This window comes from Asterias amurensis, chromosome 17 (genome assembly GCF_032118995.1).
Source record: "Asterias amurensis chromosome 17, ASM3211899v1".
Taxonomy (NCBI): Eukaryota; Metazoa; Echinodermata; class Asteroidea; order Forcipulatida; family Asteriidae; genus Asterias; species Asterias amurensis.
Genome location: NC_092664.1, coordinates 2,702,699 through 2,724,907, shown reverse-complemented (window position 1 = coordinate 2,724,907; position 22,209 = coordinate 2,702,699). Strand labels below are relative to the sequence as shown.

At 38.2% G+C, this 22,209-nt stretch overlaps 1 protein-coding gene across 1 annotated transcript in view; it reads right to left on the bottom strand.

The window, feature by feature from the left end:
- The window catches only part of LOC139949474 (uncharacterized), a 40,710-nt gene that overhangs the window by 10,089 nt on the left and 8,412 nt on the right, over window positions 1–22,209 (bottom strand). Inside the window, exons 3-9 of the mRNA XM_071947827.1 lie at window positions 16,874–17,102; window positions 15,475–15,519; window positions 13,773–13,882; window positions 13,230–13,297; window positions 6,879–7,075; window positions 5,521–5,607; window positions 3,378–3,579 (exon numbers count right to left, since the gene is read on the bottom strand). Of these exons, the coding sequence (XP_071803928.1) occupies window positions 3,378–3,579; window positions 5,521–5,607; window positions 6,879–7,075; window positions 13,230–13,297; window positions 13,773–13,882; window positions 15,475–15,519; window positions 16,874–17,102 (938 nt within the window). The remainder of the gene's footprint in view (window positions 1–3,377; window positions 3,580–5,520; window positions 5,608–6,878; window positions 7,076–13,229; window positions 13,298–13,772; window positions 13,883–15,474; window positions 15,520–16,873; window positions 17,103–22,209) is intronic.

Sequence of the window (22,209 nt, the reverse complement as noted above, 5' to 3'; positions counted from 1 at the left end):
GATGGTATCTCTGCCAAGGTTCTGAAAAACTGCGCTGTAGAACTTGCAGCTCCCCTCGCCAAACTTTTCCGATTCAGTTTCAGCAGAGGCTATTTCCCCTCCCAGTGGAAAGTTGCATCAGTTGTTCCTGTGCACAAGAAGAATAGTCGATCTTGCCCATCAAACTACCGGCCAATTTCTCTCCTACCTATTATTAGCAAGGTGATGGAGACCATAATAAATGATCAACTACGGAAACATCTCTTTCATAACAACCTCATATCAGACAACCAATTTGCCTTCAGAAGCCTCCACTCTGCCCCTGATCTCCTCACCTTTATGTCTCATCGATTGTCCAGCACCTTAAACGAGAGAGGTGAAGCTCGAGTGGTCACCCTGGACATAAAAGGAGCCTTTGACAGAGTATGGCATCATGGGCTGTTTCAAAAACTTACTTCATTTGGAATCACTGGCCAACTGCTTACTTGGATGAAGAGTTATTTATCTAACAGACATCTTGAGGTAGTGGTTGCTGGGCAGAAGTCAGCCTGCTATGAGATCAGTGCCGGTGTTCCCCAGGGCAGTATTCTTGGCCCTACTCTGTTCCTGATCTACATCAAAGATCTACATGATGTGATCCGCCATTCAGAACTTCTTGCCTATGCTGATGACACTACAATATTCACATCCATCAAGAACTCACCTCCTGAAACAAGATCAAGCATGAGAGTAGCTGCTGCTAATCAACTACAAGAAGACCTGGAACGAATAAACATAAAGGCCCGGAAGAGCAACTGAACATAATCTTAGCAGTTTATCCCATCGAAGAAATGTTGCAGCAGCCTCCTGTTTATATAGGATGCAGTGCATCAAGTGCCCCACCTTGCTGAAATCGCTAGTCCCACCTGTAAGGCAACCTGCAGCTCGACTGACCAGGCAATCTTTGCTACTCAACAGATATGCTCTACACTCCCCGGTCCCTCAGGGTATGACTTTTCTTCCTGCAGCTGTGAAGATCTGGAACAGCCTACCATCATCGGTTATATCAGACATTACTATCCAGGGCATGCCAAGGTTTTAGCCAGGATTTGGTAAAAGGGTGTCCAAATTTGCTGGAAATTTTAAAACTGGGTGTCCAAATTGTTCACTTACAATAAGTTTGCATGTAAATGACAGATGAAACAGGGTGTCCAAATTAAAAACAGGGTGCCCAAAAGACACCCAGACACCCCTCTGGCTAACACTATGGGGCATGCAGTCATTCAAATGTAGAGTAAATAAATACCTTAAGTAACGTCCTGTTTTACGGCAATTATGATTGCCGGTGATGCTAGTTGTTGTGTCTCTCATCACTTTTTAGTGAGTGAGGCATAGTCCAATAACCAATATCTCCTTTCTTTTCTTCTTGTTTTTTTTTTTATCGTGGAATAGTATGTTGAAACAAGCTCTTAGCTATCCCTATGGGATATTATGCTTGTCTTTTCAGGGGGCTCTCCTTAAAAAAAAAAAAAAAAAAAAAAATAGACCTGAATAGGGATGATTTTCCAAGGAGGCCTTGGGACACCCAGTCCTTAAAGCAGCTAAGTAAGTACATTAAAGGCACTGTACACGTTTGGTAATTGTCAAAGACCAGTGTTCTCACTTGGTGTATCCAAGCATAAAATAACAAGCCTGGGCTCATTTGGTCATCGAAGTTGCAAGAAAATGATGAAAGAAAAAAAGAACCCTTGTTGGACGAATATGTGTGCTTTCAGATAAAAGGAATAAAAGACTTCTAGCTAGAAGTCTGTTAATAATTATTTTACTGAGAAATTACCTCTTTCTCAAAAACTATGTTACTTCAGAGGGGGTGGTTTCCCCTCTCCAATGCTCTTTACTAGGTCAGTTTTTAAGTTAATACTTGTTTTGAGTAATTACCAAATGTGTTTTTTTGCACACATTTATTTCATTGCTGCCCTACATTTAAACTTACACACTTTACAAAGTTTTATAAATATATTCAAATTATGAGTAGTTGACAGTATTACTTAGTATCTTAGGATATGAAAGTTTACAATGATTTAGTTAGATATATATTAGGAAGCTTTTAAAATAGGACAACCTTCCCTTTAAGAGAATAGTAACAGGCCATGTTCTCCCCGGTGGTCCGCTATCCAAAAATAGCAGTTAAAAAGTATCAGGACCAATCAAAACCAAGTGCCATCCGGCTGGCTAGTTCAGTGTTAAAAAGCACTGAATTAATTTGAAATAAGGACTAGTGAAAAAGTGGACGGACTTGCGAAATGACAAGCTCACTGGTCCTGCTTGCTGATTAAAGACAGTGGACACTATTGGTAATTGTCAAAGACTACTCTTCACAGATGGTGTATCTCAACATATGCATAAAATAACAAACCTGTGAAAATTTGAGCTCAATCAGTTGTCGAAGTTGGGAGATAATAATGAAAGAAAAAACACCCTTGTCACACGAAGTTGTGTGATTTCTGTGATGCTTGATTTTGAGACCTCAAAATTCTAAATCTGAGGTCTCAAAATCAAATTCGTGGAAAATTACTTCGTTCTCGAAAACTATGTTACTTCAGTGGGAGCCTTTCTCACAATGTTTTATATTATCTACAGCTCTCCATTACTCGTCACCAAGTAAGGTTTTATGATACTAATTATTTTGAGTAATTACCAATAGTGTCCACTGCCTTTAAAACACTAAAAAGTTAACGACAAACCCTGATGTAATTATCATTACCGCAGCTTTTTATTAATGAGTTAACTCTAGAACTAACGAGGAAAGTTTTTGAAAATCATAGAGAAATCTTTGCCGTCTCGGGACTTTTCAGCCGGAGATTTTACTCATTTCTCACAAACTACAGCACCTCAGAAAGTCGTATTTTAAGGGAAGCTTTCTACTATCATAATCGTTAAACAATGTCAGTTTAATGTAAATCTGTGGACATTTGTGTATCGTGACATTTTTTAAATTTCTTTTTATGCAAGTCGTCAGACACACAAGGCCTGAAGGCCACTTCATAGTGTGGGCTACAATTATTTTTTCCAGAGGCCGTTGCCATCTACTCCTAGGGCTGAAACAGGGTTACTTTTGCAGTCCATATGTAGGCTTGGGTATCATCAGTCCGAGGCCTGGCCGGTAGAGCAGAAAGCACTACCTCCCCAATTTTATGTAGCAAGTGTCACAACCGGGACTCGAACCCACACTCTGCTGATCAAACACCAGAGCTTGAATCCGCTGCTCTTAACCGCTCAGCATGACACGCCACATACAAAAAGAAAGTACTCACTCTTTCAGCTGTATACAGATTTTTTACCAAGTTTATAATACACGGCCTTTGACTAAAAACTTACAGCTCAAAACTCCAGCGACTGAGGACCCTAGTGATACTCACCCATCCACGCAGTGTGCAGCAGTGATTGCCCACTCCGGGTTTAGTATCGACGCAGCACACCTGTGAGCCAACTCTGACCCCAGTCGGTACTGCATGGATCCGAGCCAAGGCCAATTCCCCTGCTCCGCAGCATTCCCACCAATGATGCGCGCCTGGAGGGACGACTTGGTCCGGATGCCACATCCACGCTGATTTATGAACCCTGATGAAGAATAATGAACAATATCATTTTAGGCCATTCCCCAAAATGGCACATGTATAGGCCTGAGTGAGTACTTTCCCCGAGTCCTGTGAAAAAATATCACAGGCACTCGGGTGGGATTCGAACCCATGACCCTTGCAATTCTAGAGCAGTGTCTTACCAACTAGTCTATCAAGATTGCCTGGAAGCTAGAGGCAGTTTGAATCCTATGTTTTGGCAGCAGGTACCGCAACAATATAATAGATGTTAAATTTGCATCACGATAAAGATTAGTTGTGGCGGCACGTTTAAAAAAAAACGGCAGTCGCAACTCGACTAAACTTTCAATAGTCATGACTTTAACCCTAGTCACATTAACTGCTTGAATTTTAAAAAGCACTAAGCAGGCACTAATTTATCTCATTTGTATTGTTATAAGGCAGTTGACACTATTGATAATTCGTCGGTCGCACCACGAACTGACCTAACTGACACAAAATCACACATTTTCGCAAATTTGTTTTAAAACAAATTATTGACAAAGTCAATGCTGTTAACCCTATCAGCAAGTTTCAGTGCCTAATATGTAATAGTTTGGTAATTACACTAATTAGTATAAACGACGCATCGCTGGACTTGCCATTTTGTCATTTCACAAAGTAACCTATCTAGAAACGTCGCTTTACCAATGGTTAAACTATGCGCTACAGCGCTCGCGATTATGGCGCGCGTGCAAATTTTCGCACCACGAAGTGACCTAACTGGGGAGCGTAGTAATTTCACAAAGTGACCTATCTCGATAGGTCTCTATTACGCATTGGTTTGTACACAGCGCGCTGCAGGCAAAAATGAAATTTTCAATTTCACAAAGTGACCTATCTGTTTAGGAATTAATTACTTATTAAAATAGTTTTAGGGATTAAAACACATTGATAGTTCTGTATGAATAAAGTATTCAGCTTTGTTTTCGTCATAAAATAATACAATAAAGTTGGTAAGCAGACTCCGAAACAGCAGTTTCAAAAGTAGTGCAACTTCAATCGTGATTTTCTCTGAACACGTTTTTTAAAACAGTTAACGAGTTAGGTCAGTTCGTGGTGCGACCGACGAATTACTCAAAATAATTATTATCATAAAACCTTTCTTGATTACGAGCAATGAGGGGAGGTTGATAGTATAAAACATTGTGAGAAACGGCTCTCTCTGAAGTGACGTAGTTTTTTCAAAAAAGAAGTGATCCAAGAATTTGATTTTGAGACCTCGGATTTAGAATTTGAAGTCTCGAAATCAAGCATCTGAAAGCACACAACTTCATGTGACCATGGTGCGACAAGGGTGTTTATTTTTTCATTAATATCTCGCAACTTCGACGACCGATTGAGCTCAAATTTTCACAGGTTTGTTATTTTATGCATATGTTGAGATACACTAACTGTGAAGACTTGTCTTTGACAATTACCATGTCCTGAGTCTCTAAGTATTCTTCCATCAAACAAAATTATTAGTATCAGACGGACAGTTGAACACAAACACAAGACCACCGGACTTGTCTGGTCATGACTAGACCGAGGCTAAAATCATTGGCATCGGGCCTGCAGGCCAGTGTTAAATTCTAGCCTCAAAGGCAGTGGACACTATTGGACTGGTAATTACTCAAAATAATTATCAGCATAAAACCTTACTTGGTAACGAGTAATGGGGAGAGGTTGATAGTGTAAAACATTGTGAGAAACAGCTCCCTCTGAAGTACATAGTTTTTGAGAAAGGAGTAATTTTCCACGAATTCCACAACACTTCCACAAAAGAGATTTACACATGGTTGTACCCGCAAGTTTCCTATTTGTTATAGTTTCTTCCTACTTTCTACCATCATTATCTTGAAACCTTGTAAGTGTAATGTAAATCTGTGGAAGCTTGTGTTGTGTCGTACAAAATATACCCAAACCCTTTAATTATCCTCACCTTGTTCGATTTTAAGAATCGAAGGCCACTCTGCTCGACTTGTTTGCGGTGCTATAGTAGACTCTTGAGATGGCAAGCCAATAAACACTGTGGGTGAGAATTGTTTTTAAAAGTATGCATTAAAGGCAATGCAAAATGGTAAGTACTCAAGAAAATTGTAAGCATAAAAACTTACTTGGTAAAGAGCAGTGGGGACTCTCCACTCCACTGGAGAGCTGTTGATAGTATACAACATTGTGAGAAACAGTTTCCTCTTAAAGGCACTGGACAATATTCTTAATTACTCAAAATAATTGTTAGCATAAAATTGTACTCGTTATCAAGCAATAGAGAGCTATTGATGGAATAAAACATTGTGAGAAACAGCTTCCTCTGAACTGAAGTAACGTAGTTTTTAAGAAAGAGGTAATTTCTCCTCACTAAAATATTTGCGCCTTATTAATTACATTATTCATTACAATAATTGTTGTTGTTATTTGATTTATGTTTCAAGTAGTGCAAACAAATTCCCGTAGCATACAGTGCAGGTTTGTTATTTTATGCATATGTTGAGATACACCAAGTGAGAAGACTGGTCTTTGACAATTACCAAAGGTGTCCATTGTCTTTAATGTACAGGTTCCAAGGCTACATTTATGCTCTGGCTAAACTTACATGCAGGTTTTGGGTTACATTTATGTGCACTACATTTATGTGCTCAACAAAATTGGAGGAATTATTGGTTTATTTCCTTTTGCACAAACATACATTAAATAATAACACTTATAAATGAATAATGTAAATGGAGGTAACATCCAGGGGAGGTATAACCCTTCTGTGGTGGAGTCACCTAGACTGCTATATACTTATAGACCTTTCTTTTGCAACTTCACAGCCCGAGTTTTTGCCAACCTGAGTTTTTGCCAACCCAGATTGTAAAACTATGGAAAGCCATAAGTGCAAATCAAGAAAATATCGCTATTTTTGTAACAATGTAATCAAATTTGTTGATTTTGTTTTAAACAAAACAACTAATTATAAGAGGTATTTTATTTAATTGAAAGTTTGCAGAAATGTTGAATTTTGTTAAAACATCTGTTTTACGATTTAGTTAGTGGCTGTTTGTTTTTTAACAAAAGGAGGTCTATAGGTTCAAAAAAATATTAATTGCATGCGAAAATGCATAAAAAAGAAAAGTCTAGTATATAGCATGGAGGTAGAAAGTAAGGTGCACTGACTTATATAACATGGAGGCCCCGACTTAAAACTTTCGTCTTCAAGTTATCATTGGTGAAGGATACAAAGTCTTCCTACATGTCAAGTCCTTCCCCCACACAAGTCAGAATTGACTAGCAGTCAATCACAATAATACTACTTACCTCTGGTGACCCTTATCGACTGGCTGTCCACATTTAGTGAAGCTAGCTGCCCAGACCTCGCCGCTTCTCTCAAAATGGCTTCAATAGTCTCTTTAGTGCTTGTTTTAATATCCTCCGGTGAGTTGTTGTAATGGTTTACGTGAGACGTCGGGGGACCGTGCAGCTGGATGGTGAACTCGACAATGATACTCCCACGCCTGGAATTAAAGCGATAGTCAGGTCACTTTTTTTTATTATCGGGGCCAAATTTCATAAAGCTGTCAAGCAGAAAATTCTGCTTAGCAATTTTTCCAATTTCATAAAGCTGTTAAGCAGAAAACACTGCTTAGCAAACCATTAGTGGGGCACTATAGTTGCAACAATGCAATTACTTTAAGGAATTGTGGCTGTAAAGCAGAAAATACTGCTTAGCTTAAGCAAATAATTAGTAGGGCACCAGTTTCTGTTCAGCAACATTTTGCTGTGCTTAGCAAGTTGTTATGCTTGCTGGTTTTAAATGACATTGGGCTGGCTCAAATCAATTAGATTAATTACTACAAAAAAGGTAAAGTTTACATTTATTTTTAACTGTTCGTTCATACACAAAAAAATGTATAAGAGTGTATAAAATAAATGTAGAATTTCATTTCAAAAAGGGTTCGTTTTGAAATGTCACTGAACATCTGGAGCGAATATGTCCACACAGGAAGAATAATCCCAAATGTAATACACAATATGAGAAGAGTACACTACGGTGATGCTTCCCAGATTCAAATTTTTGAGACATGTATCTTTTTTACATAACCACATTACTTCGAAGTGAAAAGTTTCTCAAATTGCTTGTACTACAGCGAAAGCCGCTAAATAGCTAAATAGGCTTCAACCAAAGGTTTTGAATGCCATCAGTTTTAAGATTGATTACCAAACGTGAACCTTCCTTTTGATTCAATGCAGAAATCAAATAGCTCTAAAACACAATGTCAAAATTAAATGTGTTAGGCCTAAAGATAAACAATATACGTTATTAAAAAAATAATAATATATGTTTTGAAGTTAAATTATGCTCTTTACCGAACCGTTTACAATGTACACGTTTTAGAATTACAGATTGTGGTAACTTCATCACCGTAAAACTTGGCATTTTGAAGAAAAATATAACACCCTTCTAAATATCATGGCTCAATTTGTTATTTACGCTGCTTTACCAAATCATTGGTAAATTGACAAAGGCGTAGGCCGCCATAACCCTCTGGGCCACGCATTGATTTCAGCAGGTATCAAGATCGTTTACATGTGTGTTTAGCTCTTTCTAATGCAAACAGCATAAAGTTGATATAAAGGTTGACATGTTTTCAGGGAATCCTCCCACTCCCACATTATCTTAAAAAAGGAAAATAGGCTTACAACTTTGAATTCTAGAAACGCTGCTTCCATTTTATTAATCTAGGCCTATTTGAAGAAACAAGGCCTATCAACCTTACGGTAGGGGCCTACAAACTACAACCAAAAGTTTGTCGGTTACAATACTTTTGTTTTTAAATCTTAAAGACAGTGGACACTAGTGGTAATTGTCAAAGACCAGTCTTCTCTCTTAGTGTATCTCAACATATGAATAAAATAACAAACATGGGACAATTTGAGCTCAATCGGTTGTAGAAGTTGCGAGATAATAATGAAAGAAAAAACACCCTTGTGACACGAAGTTGTGTGCTTTCTGATGCTTGATTTCGAGACCTCAAGTTCTAAACTTGAGGTCTGGAAATCAAATTCGTGGAAAATTTCTTTTTTTTTCTCGAAAACTACGTCACTTTAGAGGGAGCTGTTTCTCACAATGTTTTATACTATCAACCACTCCCCATTACTGGTAATCAAGAAAGGTTTTATGCTGATAATTATTTTGAGTAATTACCAATAGTGTCCACTGCCTGTCAAATTCAGTTCATGGTCCACTCATTTTCAAATAGAACGAATGGAACGAAAATACAATTCTCTAACCCGACATACAGGGTATAAAATGCATTATTTATTCGAAAAATCCAATTTCCATGGCGTCACATTTCAAATAAGCATGGTCTGACAGAAATTTGTCAGCTCACTCCTTAATTTGTTATGATACTCTGGTGTTTCTGATCAGCAGATTGTGCGTTCGAATCCCCAGCCTTGACACTTGTGTCATTAAGCAAGACACTTAACCATGGCTTCGTCCTCCGGATGGGACGTTAAGAATTTGGTCCCGTGTGTTGTGTAACGCACGTTAAAGAACCTATAGTGCACTTATCGAAAAGCGAAGGGGTTCGCCCCGGTGTTCCTGGCTGGATTGGCGGCATATTGCGCCACAGCACCTTGTCAACAATTACTTGTGCTAGTAAAAGGAGTGGATCTCATAATTCAAAAACCTAGTGCCACATACCTTGCAGGAAACACTGTATGTTTAAAGCCATTATACACTTTCGGAACAGAACAAAAATAAAAGTTCACAGATTTACAAACAACTTGCAGGGTTTACAGAAGGTAACAGTGAAATACTTCTCTTGAAATATTATTTCATGAAATGCTTTACTTTTTGAAAAAACATTGAAACAATTATCAATTCTCGACATCGAGAACGGATTTATAGTAAACACATGTCATGACACGGCGAAACGTGAAACAAGAGTGGGTTTTCCCGTTATTTTCTCCCGACTCCGATGACCGATTGAGCCTAAATTTTCACAGGCTTGTTATTTTGTATATAAGTTGTGATACACGAAGTGTGGGCCTTTGGACAATACTGTTTACCGAAAGTGTCCAATGGCTTTAAGCGCTTTGAGACGCCCTTCGGTTGTATAAATAGCTATATAAATATCGAATATTATTATTATTATTTATTATTATATTCAATCAAAGCGGCAGTGAAATTTAGCTTTTGACTGGTTTTCCATCTTGGGAAAATACAGACCCATTTGTTTTTCATTTCCGATGACGTCATGGTTCAGCTTTTGTTTCAACCCAAATCACTTTGGTCTCCCTACATCATAAATCCAACGGAAGACAATTATCTACGATCACAAATTCGAATAAATACCGTCATATAAATCTTGTTGCCAAACAATACATTTATTCAAGTGATCCTTGTGACTTAATCATAAATAAAATGGTAGGAAATGCGATTGGAATTTCCAGTATTCCATGTCTTTGAGTGTTGGGGTCGACAGTTCAAGATCACGAATGTAATTTAGCATTTTTGTAACTCACTATGGACCATTAGCTCGATTAAATTTATAATGAATTCAACTATATAAACTAAATGAAATGTAGGGTTCAGTACATCAACTTTAGTAAACATTGTGTATAATAATACATTTCATAAAGCTCCCTACTTATTTCTTCCTCCTCATTCCAACCCCAAAACGTTGAACAAACTACTTAAAGGCAGTGGACACTATTGGTAATTACTCAAAAAGTTATTAGCATAAAACCTTTCTTGGTGACGAGTAATGGGGAGAGGTTGATGGTATAAAACATTGTGAGAAGCGGCTCCCTCTGAAGTGCCATAGTTTTCGAGAAAGAAGAATTTTCCAGGAATTTGATTTCGAGACCTCAGATTTAGAACTTGAGGTCTCGAAATCAACCATCTAAACGCTGTATCTCAACATATGCATAAAATAACAAACCTGTGAAAATTTGAGCTCAATCGGTCATCGAAGTTGCAAGATAATAATGAAAGAAAAAACACCCCCACACGAAGTTGTGTGCTTTCAGATGCTTGATTTCGATACCTTAAAATTATAAATCTGACGTCTCGAAATCAAACTCGTGGAAAATTAATTCTTGCTCGAAAACTACGTCACTTCAGAGGGAGCCGTTTATCACAATGTTTTATACTATCAACAGCTCTACCAAGTGAGGTTTTATTCTAACAATTATTTTGAGTATTTACCAATAGTGTCCACTGCCTCACCCATGGTGTCAATTTAACAACCCCGTTTGCGCACTATCCCCGGTGACTATAGAACCTACTGCACACCCCCCTTTGAAAAGGGGATCCAAGGTCAAATTGAGTTTTGTGATGGACTCATCTTCAAATAGAGTCCTCGTCAAAATGGGGGAAAAGTTACAAGTCTCGCAAACCTCACGTTAAAATGGTGCAAAGTGCTATTTTATTTAATCTCTTTCCAAAGTGAAGCTTTTTAAAATGACGTCATCAGGCATCGAAATTGGGTCTGCCTATTCCAAAAAGGAATTTGGGGGGAGTTCAAAAGGCCAATTCAATGCCATTTTGATTGAACATCATTCAAACTACAAAAATGTGACATGCCATCGAACACTTTATGTAGCAAAACAAATGCACGTAAAGGCACTGGACAGTATCGGTAAATACTCAAAATATATTGTTAGCATAAAAAGCCTATCTGGTAACAAGTAATTAGAGCTGGTCAACATTGTGAGAAATGGCTCCCTCTATAGTATAGTAATTTTTGAGAAAAAAAGTAATTTCTCACTCAAATATTAGAAGACTTCAGGCCTGAAGCCCTTTTTTATAGGCGACTGAAAGCACACGAAGTTGTGCAACATGCATGGGTGTTTTTTCTTTCATTACTCTCTTGCAACTTCGACGCCCAACTGAGTCCACGTTTCACAGGTTTGTTATTTGATGCAAAAATGTTTGGATACAAGTGAGAATACCAATTCGACAATTACCGCTGGTGTCATTGCACTTAAGGGTACCAACCACAGCTGTCATTTTACACCGTTTTAACGCTATGGTGTGGAGACTTATAATTGTTCCCTATAATGGCTCGATCTGTTGACAAATGACTGGATCGCAAAACTGAATCTGACCTTGGAGTCCCTCTTTAAGTAAACATGTACTAATCAATTTAGCGAAAGGCACGTAATCTGTCTGACAAGTCCGCGAACTAATGCAAGATCACCCCCAAGGCCCTCAGCACCATGCCGTCTAAATTGACTTCAATCACCGCTGCGTCCCTCACCGGAACACGCTTCGTGTCTCCTAATGTAATTTGTTACGCTCTTTTAATGCTCCCAAAAGAGACATGGAATGTTTGTGTATTATTGAATCTAACATTGGGGAATGTTTCTTAATTATACCTTAATATTATGGGAACCTTTTTTTTTTCAATGTGTGGGTGGATGTTGGAATTCATCTGGACTTGTAAATGTAACTTGTAATAGGAAAACAGATTTGTTCTGCCAACTGGAGTGATGGATTATACAACATGGACAATGGCCATGTTCAGTGTGTTTTACCACAAAGTACCATTTTTCGGCATTGCTGACGACGGCAAAATTGATTCTCAGATCAACAAACTTGCGTTATCTTTTTTTTTCAATAAAACTTTGGATAAAGTACAGCAGCTTTAGATACTAGGCCTTTAAATAAAAACAATTGAGAATCATTTTACCTCGAAGTAATAAGGTTATACTGGAAAAAATATATCCGTTTTTATCCCCAAAGTTGAATCTTAGAGGCGTTACTATAGCGTTACTGTTACTTTCTCAGATTGTGTATATTCAATCGCAAATTTTTCTTCCTGCGCTGACATAATCGCTCTGGATATTCGGTGACGTCTCAAAAACACGGACAAAGTGTTTTTGTGTGATCAATCATCTACATATAGAATAGTAAACCTGTGAAAATTTAGCTTAAAGGAACACGTTGCCTTGGATCGGTCGAGTTGGTCTTTGTAAAGCGTTCTGTAACCGTTTGTTGTAAAATGTATATGGTTATAAAGATATTGTAAAAGTAGAATACGATGATCTACACAAATATGCCTCGAAATTGCGTGGTTTTCTTTTTACCCTGTCGACTAACACGGTCGGCCATTTATGGGAGTCAAAATTTTGACTCCCATAAATGGCCGACCGTGATAGTCCGCGACGTAAAAGGAAAACCGTGCAATTTCGAGTGATACTTGTGTGGATCATTATATTCTACTTTTCAAACATCTTTCTAACCATATGCATTTCATAACAAACGGTTTCAAACGCTTTTAATAGACCAACTCGTCCGATCCAAGGCAACGTGTTCCTTTAACCCCTTCGAGGACATATGACAAAAATATGCACAAGTCTTTCAGAATTTTAACACATTGTCCTTAATTTTAACACATTGTCCTTAATTTTAACAACCGAAGTTACCTGTTGTGGATTTTGTAAGTTTTCAGATACAGTTTCTCGAATATTATGACTTCATTTCAATATTTCACAGAAAATTGTTTATAGTATTAATTTCAAAAACAAGAAAGCTTTCAGATTAAAATTTGTACCTTTACATAATAGCAAGTTCTTCTTCGTTTAGTGTATTAGTATTGAAAACTGTTATTATATTTACCGAAGTTGATAACAGAATAAAAATTGAAATTTATTTACCTCAACTTGTCTACCACACAATGTGAGTACGTGCTGTTCAACGCAGTCGACACAAAAACCTTGTCTATCTGAAAAAGAACCACAAAAAGCTCACATCAAAATAAAGCAAACGACGAAAAGCCGATTAGCGCTAACAACAAAATCCGTTAAAGACACTGGACACTACTGGTAGTTGTCAAAGACCAGTTTTCCCACTCGGTGCATCTCAACATATGCATAAAATAACAAACCTGTGAAAATTTGAGCTCAATTGGTCATCAAAGTTGGGAGATAATAATGAAAAAACAACCTCGTCACACAAGTTGTGTGCTTTCGATGCTTGATTTTGAGACCTCAAATTCTAAAACCGAGGTCTCGAAATCAATTTTGGGAAAATTACTTCTTTCTCCGAAAACTACGTTACTTCAGAGGACGCCGTGTCTCACAATGTTTTATACTATCAACCTCTCCCCATTATTCGTTACCAAGTAAGGTTTTATGCTAATGATTATAAAATATAACAACTGTCTTAAAAAAAAAAAAAAAAAATTAAATAATACTTACCGCTTTTGTAAAATTGTTTGAAAAAGCACGATACGTTTGGGACCTCCGATCGCTGTATGAGTTGACGTAATGCTGACGTAGAGCAGATTCAACCTCTATTCTTACTGGACCTGAAAGTTTTTTTTTTAAGAATGATGTCAATGGTTTTAGATATCAGTGCATTTTTGTGCATATACAATAAGGTAACACTGTATAGGCTCAACGGAAACATTTTGTAGGAAGAGTGATGAGATGGTTTGGCAGGAGTTTCTGTCCCCCGGGGATTATGTGTGCCCCCCCCCCCCCCGTATGGCGAACTGCGTATAAACTTCTTCTGATAGCGCCCTCTATTGAATCCTCCTCCTCCAGCCCATGTTAATTCCCCATAAGGGGGACAGAATCTCCAAGGGGACACAATTCCTTAGGACAACGACACATGTTACCTTTAATATTGGCAGTTCAGTGATCTTGAAATTTCTTACCCCCTTGAATCCAAGGGTCAATAGAAAAAAAAATTCCTCAAAGAAAATCCCTGAAATAGTTCTCAGAGTCCCCAGTCACTACCCCCGACTCAAACTCATCATTCCAATTGAACGAAATGAGAAATGACTCCAAGATGATGAGGCAAGGCAAACACATCATGCCGAAGTGACATGGAAGGTCGACTTATCTCCGAGAGCAATCGGATAGCTGGCCGATGGGGACGCCGATAAGATGACACCCAGTGACGGATCAACGAGACCACAAGGTTTTCCCTGGTTCGAATAGACCAACTAGATTCTTCATCAACACAAAATTTGTATTTTTTATAATTATTATATTTCCGGGTCTCATGCCACATTGTTTGAATTTTTCAATGCGGTACTCTGATAACACTATGAATAGTTAATAATAAAGTGAATGAATTATATAATATTTTACGACTGAGCCTAATTTCTGTGCACAAAAAGTAATGCACAAAGCACAAAACCATTTTGCTTATATTGGCCTACCAAATACCACATCACGTACCAATTGTGACTAGTTATCAGTTAATATTTGCTTTTAATAGCAACATTTTCTGAATCAGCAATTTTATCTGAATAAACCGGAGATTTGAAGTGCTTAAAGCTACTTAAAGTAAAAAAAAAAAATAGTAAACACGAATAAATTCTAGCTCATCGGAAACAAGATACCAGCCAAAATAGTTCATGTACCATTTGAGACAGCTCAGCAGATTTTGTGTTGCATTAATAGCGAGGTTTAGCTGCACGTTACGCAAGTACACGTGAACGTGAACGTCAAACAATGCTCATGTGAACGTCAAAAGCATGCTAATTCGTATGACGTCTGCGCGCACGTTACGTACCTGACGTGAAAAATCTAAACTTCACGTATGCTAAAAACGTGAGATTTTAACAACACAATAAACCTTTATCACGGTGCAGCCATCTTGAGTTTCTTCCATTGATATCCATTATACCAAACCGAGACTGGAAGAACAAAATAATCTGGTTCCTATTTTCAAAATGATTATTAGCATGCTTTATTGTTATTTGATACGAGGAACACGACCAAGATGGAGGCAGCATGATAAATGTCTACACGTTCACGCTCACGTTGTTCATGGAACGTGCAGCTAAATCCCCTTAGTGTCTATCTGCAATACGTTAGGCTTACAAGGCGAGGGCTCTCTAATATCTATACATTTTGATACGAAATACTGAAAATCGAAGACAATTACCTCTCTGACTTCTAGATACTTCGGATTCCTCAGTCGGGGATTTAACTGTATGTGTACGAAAGAGAACAAACCTCAATTTTCTTTTCAAGAGAAACCTCATTAACACGTACTGTTTGGGATATTAAAAGTGATATCTTTTTCCATAACCGTAATACTTCGAAGTGAAGTGATTCTAAAAATGCATTTAAGTTATAGCCTATTACGATTTAAACAATTAAACATGACTTTTTAAACCTGATTTTTTAAAAATATTTTGTATTAAATGCGCAAGTATTTAAAAAATGGTTTTCAAGAGATTAGGGGAACCCACCCCGCCCCTAAAAGGGAGCCTTCATTTGCATAAACGTGACGTCATGTCGGTAACCCGAGCCGTCGGGCCCCTGCTGTGTGCATAGAGACGTGTGCACTGTGTGGCCTGGTACATAGGCGCGTGTAGTTAGGGACCAGACTCTTTTTGCCGACGACATGTTTTAATTCCCGACGTGACGTCGATGGTAGGGGGGCGGTAACAATCCACAAAAAGGGGGGGGCATGACTTATTCGCTAATTACGTAAGTCAGATATGTCGGGAATAACCGAAACACATTTTATTGATGTTCAAATCAATACATATATCAGAAATAAATGAAAGCCAAATTAACTGTTTCATTTGAATTCACTGCAGCATCCCTTTAAAGGGGACATCTGGAATTTAGAGTAAACATTGGTGCGATTTGTCGCTTCCCACCATAAAATAATCTGAAAGGTACTTCGTTTACGACCACGCCTGACATTTGAACTAGCATTTCGGGGGTGGGGGGGGGGGCTCCAAATTCAACTCTATATGGTCTATGTACTATGAAGCAAAACTGCTTCCCATTATTATGAAACTCCTGAATTTGATACCTCTCAGTGTAAACTTGACTAACGATTACAGGGAGGCAATGTTTTGAGTTACATCATCCAGGTCTTATAACAATGAAGGACACCAGCTCGACAGGAAATATCCAACCACCTTGACACTCTATAACGTGGAATCAATGAATAATGCAATGACGATCAAAATCGCTTTTATTTTCAAGACATGGTAACGTTATAGGGCCCTGTCACACGAAACAATTTACAGTCAACCGGTTCAAGAGGAGACTTCATTAACATTTCCATGTGCTACCAAAGTGGTCCTGATGCCTCAAAGTTGCCTTTAGTGACAGGTATAACATTTTGTTCTGTTTCATATATACACTACATTTTATGACCAGCCTCCATTTTTTAAAGCTTTTTTTTTTACTTTGGCTGTGTCGTTTACGAACCAGTACAATTCACGACAACACGCTAAAAATATACCCAACTCTACAAATTTCACAGTAACGGCTTTCCGCAAAAGCGTAAATCAAATAAAAGTCTACCAAATTATACCAACCTGTGAAATAGCCAGCAAGAAAGCAACCAACTCCAACTAGAAGAAGTGTTACCATGACACCAATTGCCTTGGCAACGCATCTTCCTGTTGGTTTATCTTCTTTGTAGACCGTCCTCCAATATTTTGAGATCGGCAGGGCGAGAAAGCTTCCCTTACCGTTGGACATTGGTTCCTGTACAAAGGTCACCACTGTGTCACTGAAGGAGCATTTCACGTGGTAGTGCGGACTCTGCAAAAGAAAAGTAAAAAGGACACATTGAGTAAAAGGCAATGGACACTATTGGTACTTACTCAAAATAAGTATTGCCATGAAAACTTACTTGATAACGAGTAAAGAGAGCCGTTGATAGTATAAAACATTAATTTGATTTCGAGATCTTGAGGTACCGAAATCAAGCATCTGAAAGCACACGACCAATTGAGCCAAAATTTCCACAGGCTTGTTATTTTGATGGTTATGTTGGGATACACCAAGTGAGAAGACTGGTCTTTGACAATTACCAATAGTGTCCCTTGCCTTTAAAGCCTTTTATTATGCATCTGAAAGCACACACATTTGTGCAACAATGGTGTTTTTCCTTCCCTTATTGTCTTGCAACTTCGATGACCAAATGAGCCCATTATATCATTACATCTTTGCTATTTTATGCACATGTTAGGATACACCAAGTGAGAATATTGGTCTTTGAAAAAGTACCAGTGTCCAATGCCTTTCAAACGACACATCATCAGTAAAAAATGCAGAGGTGGGCATTCATCAAAGACATTTCTAGAAGAGGGCGTGAAATTAATAACATAGACGTAAAACCAGTCGCAGCTGAGTAATTAGTAATCACTGTAAACTCAAACAATCACCTCACCTGGTCAATATCACTATAAAGACAGCTGTTGGAACATTATCTAATGAAAAACTATATTGACAGAAAGACTAACTGGAAATACTATGGCGCATCAGAATTTGATCACTCCCGTGTGGACATTGTTTTGTTTGAACAGTCCAATTAGACGTTACCGAAACTTAGGTAACATTCTTTAAGTGGCACAAGGGGTGTACCATTTGTTTCGGGGCGCGTCTGGCATATTAAAACTGCCTTTTCGTTTGCATTTCTTTGAAACAAGCTCCATTTTAGCTCTCTAGTTATGCCATTTACCTTTTTTAATTGGTTATTTTTTACCGTCGTAATTAACCGCCTATAAATATTATCACCCCAAAACATTCCAATATGAAAAACGATTCATAGACCCTACAGGAATCGTTTACAGATTTTCAAGGGTTTATTGTCAGTTTGCGAAAGCCGTGGCCAGAGATACAAAAGACACATTCATACCACACGGTGGTAGCGAGACATTGCCAAAAATATGTAGTATGTCCACGCAGGAATAATAACTCCAATCGGAATGCACAATTTGAGAAGCGTTACAGTCAGTATCGCTTCTCATATTAAAATGTTTGGGATAAAAAGCGAGATCTTTTTCCATAACCGCAGTATACTTCGTTGAGAAAAAGTTTCTCAAAATGCATTTACTATCCAAGGCTGCTGAGTGTGCTTCTAACCAAATTGGCATTAATTTCAGAGTATTAACAAACACATGTAAAAGAATTAAAAACACCACTCTTTACCTTTCGAGTTGTCCCTCAAGTGGCTCTTTAAAAAGAGTGATGGTCATTTTATAATAATTATATTCAAATTATGAGTAGTTTACAGTATCACTTAGTATCTTAGGATATGAAAGTTTACAATGATTTAGATAGTTATATATTAGGAAGCTTTTAAGGTAGGACAACAATTAGGTTAGGGTGAAGCAGAGGCTTTTGTGCCTTAACCTACGGACAGGCACCCTAACCTGCTTCACCCTAACCTAATTGTTGTCCTACTTTCACTCTTTTAGAGGGGTTTCACTCCAGGACAGATGACAAATCACTCAAAAAGATACAAACTTAAATCTAAAAGAGTGGAAGAACACTCGCAAAAGAGTTGTTCCTCATATGGCTCTTCAAACAGTGCTTTTTCACTCTTTTGCATTTAGAGAGATGTACACACCCTTTAAGACAAACCCTTAAAGAAGTCCCGTGTGATAAGGTTCTCGAACCTAGCTATGTGTACAACTTAGAAATCGGAAATGTACCAAGGAAGAAGAACCTGGTGGAGAAAGATAAAGTAGGTGCTGCATGAATGTGTGGGCGAGTACGCAGCTGGGCCCATTCAAGCGAGCGGCCATTTTGACTGTAGGATTCGATGCATTTCCAGGTGACCCGTTTCCAGAGTCTTATAAGTTAGAATGAGTAAAAAGAAATGAGGTTGACTCTATCTATACATATTTTTTTTCTAGAATCCCAGTCATTTTGGGATCCAAGGTCAAAGTGAGACTAAACTAACGCATGGCTCTGAACGCAATGGTAACCAAATTGTGGCCGATGCTGACGAACCATAAAAACTACACTTTGACAATGTTCTAGGTACATACTTTTTGTAAGACACAAAACACAATGTCCACAGATTTACAGTAAACTCACACAATTTGAAGATAATGATGGCAGAAAGCCTCCCTTTAAATATTACTTGTTTTTTTCTATCATTATCTTGAAACGGTTTAAGTAAAGTAAGTCAGTGGACATTGTGTTTGTGTTACAAAAAGTGCCCAAATCCTTTAACGTGTTAAAGACACTGGACACTATTGGTAATTGTCAAAGACCAGTCTTCTCACTTTGTGTATATCAACATATGCATAAAACAACAAACCTATGAAAATTTGAGCTCGATTGGTCGTCGGAGTTACGAGATAAATATGAAAGAAAAAAACACCCTTGTAACACGAAGTTGTGTGCTTTTAGATGCTTGATTTCGTGACCTCAAATTCCAATTCTGAGGTCTCGAAATCAAATTTGTGGAAAGGTACTTCTTTTTCGAAAACTACTCCACTTCAGAGGCAGCCGTTTCTCACAATGTTTTATACTATCAACCTCTCCTCATTACTAGTTACCAAGGTAGGCTTCATGCTAATAATTATTTTGAGTAATTACCAATAGTGTCTGTCCACTGTCTTTAAGAATAAAGGGAAGGCATACGTTATGTAATCACTCCCAAACTTATCTGACCAAGTTTCCGTTTACATTGCTCCCAATCAAGCCTATACTTCAGCGCTCTTGTTATTTCACGCCATTCGTTAGATAATGATCTGTCGTGAGTGTAAGATCATATTAAATATAATTATTGGGAAAACATTAAATTGTAAAATTTTACTAAGTAATTTGTATTCTCAAAAGTTCAGATTTCAAATGGAGGTACGGGCGATTTGGGGGTTAGGTCGCCCCCATCCCAGTGGGGCAGAAGTGTCCGTGTCACTGGTCAGTGTCCCCCATACAGCGAACTGTGTACAAACTTCTTCTGCTAGCGCCCTCTTTTGACCCCTCCTCATCAAGTCCATGCTAATTTCACATGAGGACAGAATCTCCAGGGGACAGAAATCCCTGGGACACCAGCTCAAGAAAATATGCCAATTAAACAGAACAGTAAGTCGACATGGTCCTTAATCGATCACTCTGCCTTCAAAACCCGCCATTAGGAATTCTGCCTTGCGTACTGGGCCTTGCCAAGTACATGAGATATAGGGTTTATAGCCCTAGGTGACTTACATGTCCTGCCATCCCAAATATATGCCATGAAAGGGATTTTGAAATGTGAGTAATGGTCTAAAAGACAAGCTTTTCAGTTCCGGGGACTCCGTTTTAGAATCTGCTCTCTGTTCTTGTTGAAACAAGACACCCGGCGCTGGAGGGAATCTAGACCTAGGAAAAACGCGGGAAAGTCACGAATTGGGTATTAATTCTTTGTCTTGATTGCCGAGTTAAAATTCCCTTCTTTTATTTTTTATTTTCTTTCCGGAGACGATGATAACAGTTTTATAGCATAAATTAACTGATGATCTAGAAATTTTTGAGCTGAGAAAACAGCCGAGAATAAAGAAACCGGGGGTGGCTTGAAACAGTTCAATTGACACTATTGTTTCAGTGTGGATAATAGACTTGATTTCAAATGTCAGCGCTGTACTGGGAGGTCAGTGAACCCAGTCCTAGAATAAATCAATACTCATTAAAGGGAAGGTTTTTTAGTTTACCACTGTTAAAATTAATGGCAAAAGTATAACAGCATGCTTTCGATAGTATTATAGAGCATGCATATTTAAATTATAGTTTTATTTTATAGGCTAAATCTGCATAAATATATAGGATTTAAAGGCAGTGGGCACAATTGGTAATTACTCAAAATAATTATTATCATAAAACCTTCCTTGATTACGAGTAATGGGGAGAGGTTGATAAAACATTGTGAGAAATGGCTCCCTCTAAGTGACGTAGTTTTCAAACAGGGCGTGTTTGGCTAAAAAAGCGTCACAATTGCATAGAGCCGGTAACAACAAACTGCTAAGCACAGAAACTCTTGCTTAGCAAAAGTAGGTTAACAGCCAAAATACCGCACATTTACCCTTGGTATGACTGGTACCCCACCCATTTCTTGCTAAGCAAAGGATTCTGCTAAGCAGAATTTCCTGCTATACAGCTTTATGAAATTTGGCCCTGGTTGGTGAAATTTAGGGCCATGTGCTTGGAAAATTCTTGATAATAGGCCACGGGCCAAAGCCCCCAAAACCCTTCCGGAATAACCCTGAAGGACTCAGCAGTAGCACAACATGCCTAAGGGATTTAGGTGAGACAAACACAATACATGCATAGGGCATGACACCCGCTTCCAGTAAAAACAATGTTCTGTTCTTGAAATAATAAATAGGTTCACCAGTGAGCCCCGTTTTCTTGAAACAAACTGCATACCGTAGTCAAACGGTATAATCGCCCTTTGCAAACGTTCACGCGCGCCCCGTTTTCAGTGTAATAAATTCCGTTACCCGCTACATATTTCTATACTTTTACACGTGAAACGGGAACTAGGAAAGTGCCACTTATTAAAGTATAGGCAACTTTTGAACCTGTTACTTAAAAATAAAAGTAAATTAAAGGAACAAAACAAAGACATCCAGACCCAATAAAACTCTATTTGGATTTCGAGTGAAGAGGCATGGGAGCTCCTAGTTAAGGATTCCCTACGGATTGTACAGTGAAAGCAAAATGTCTATAGATCTACATTAAACTTACAGGGTTTGAAGATATTGATAGTGGAAAGCTTCCCTTCAAATTTTACTTACTGAGGTGCTGTAGTTTTTGAGAAATGAGTAAAACAATGTCATGAAAATACTTTTGTAAATGATTAAAATAATTATCGTCTCATGGGACGAAAATTATGTTCATGACATTGTTTTACTCATTTCCCAAAAACTACAGC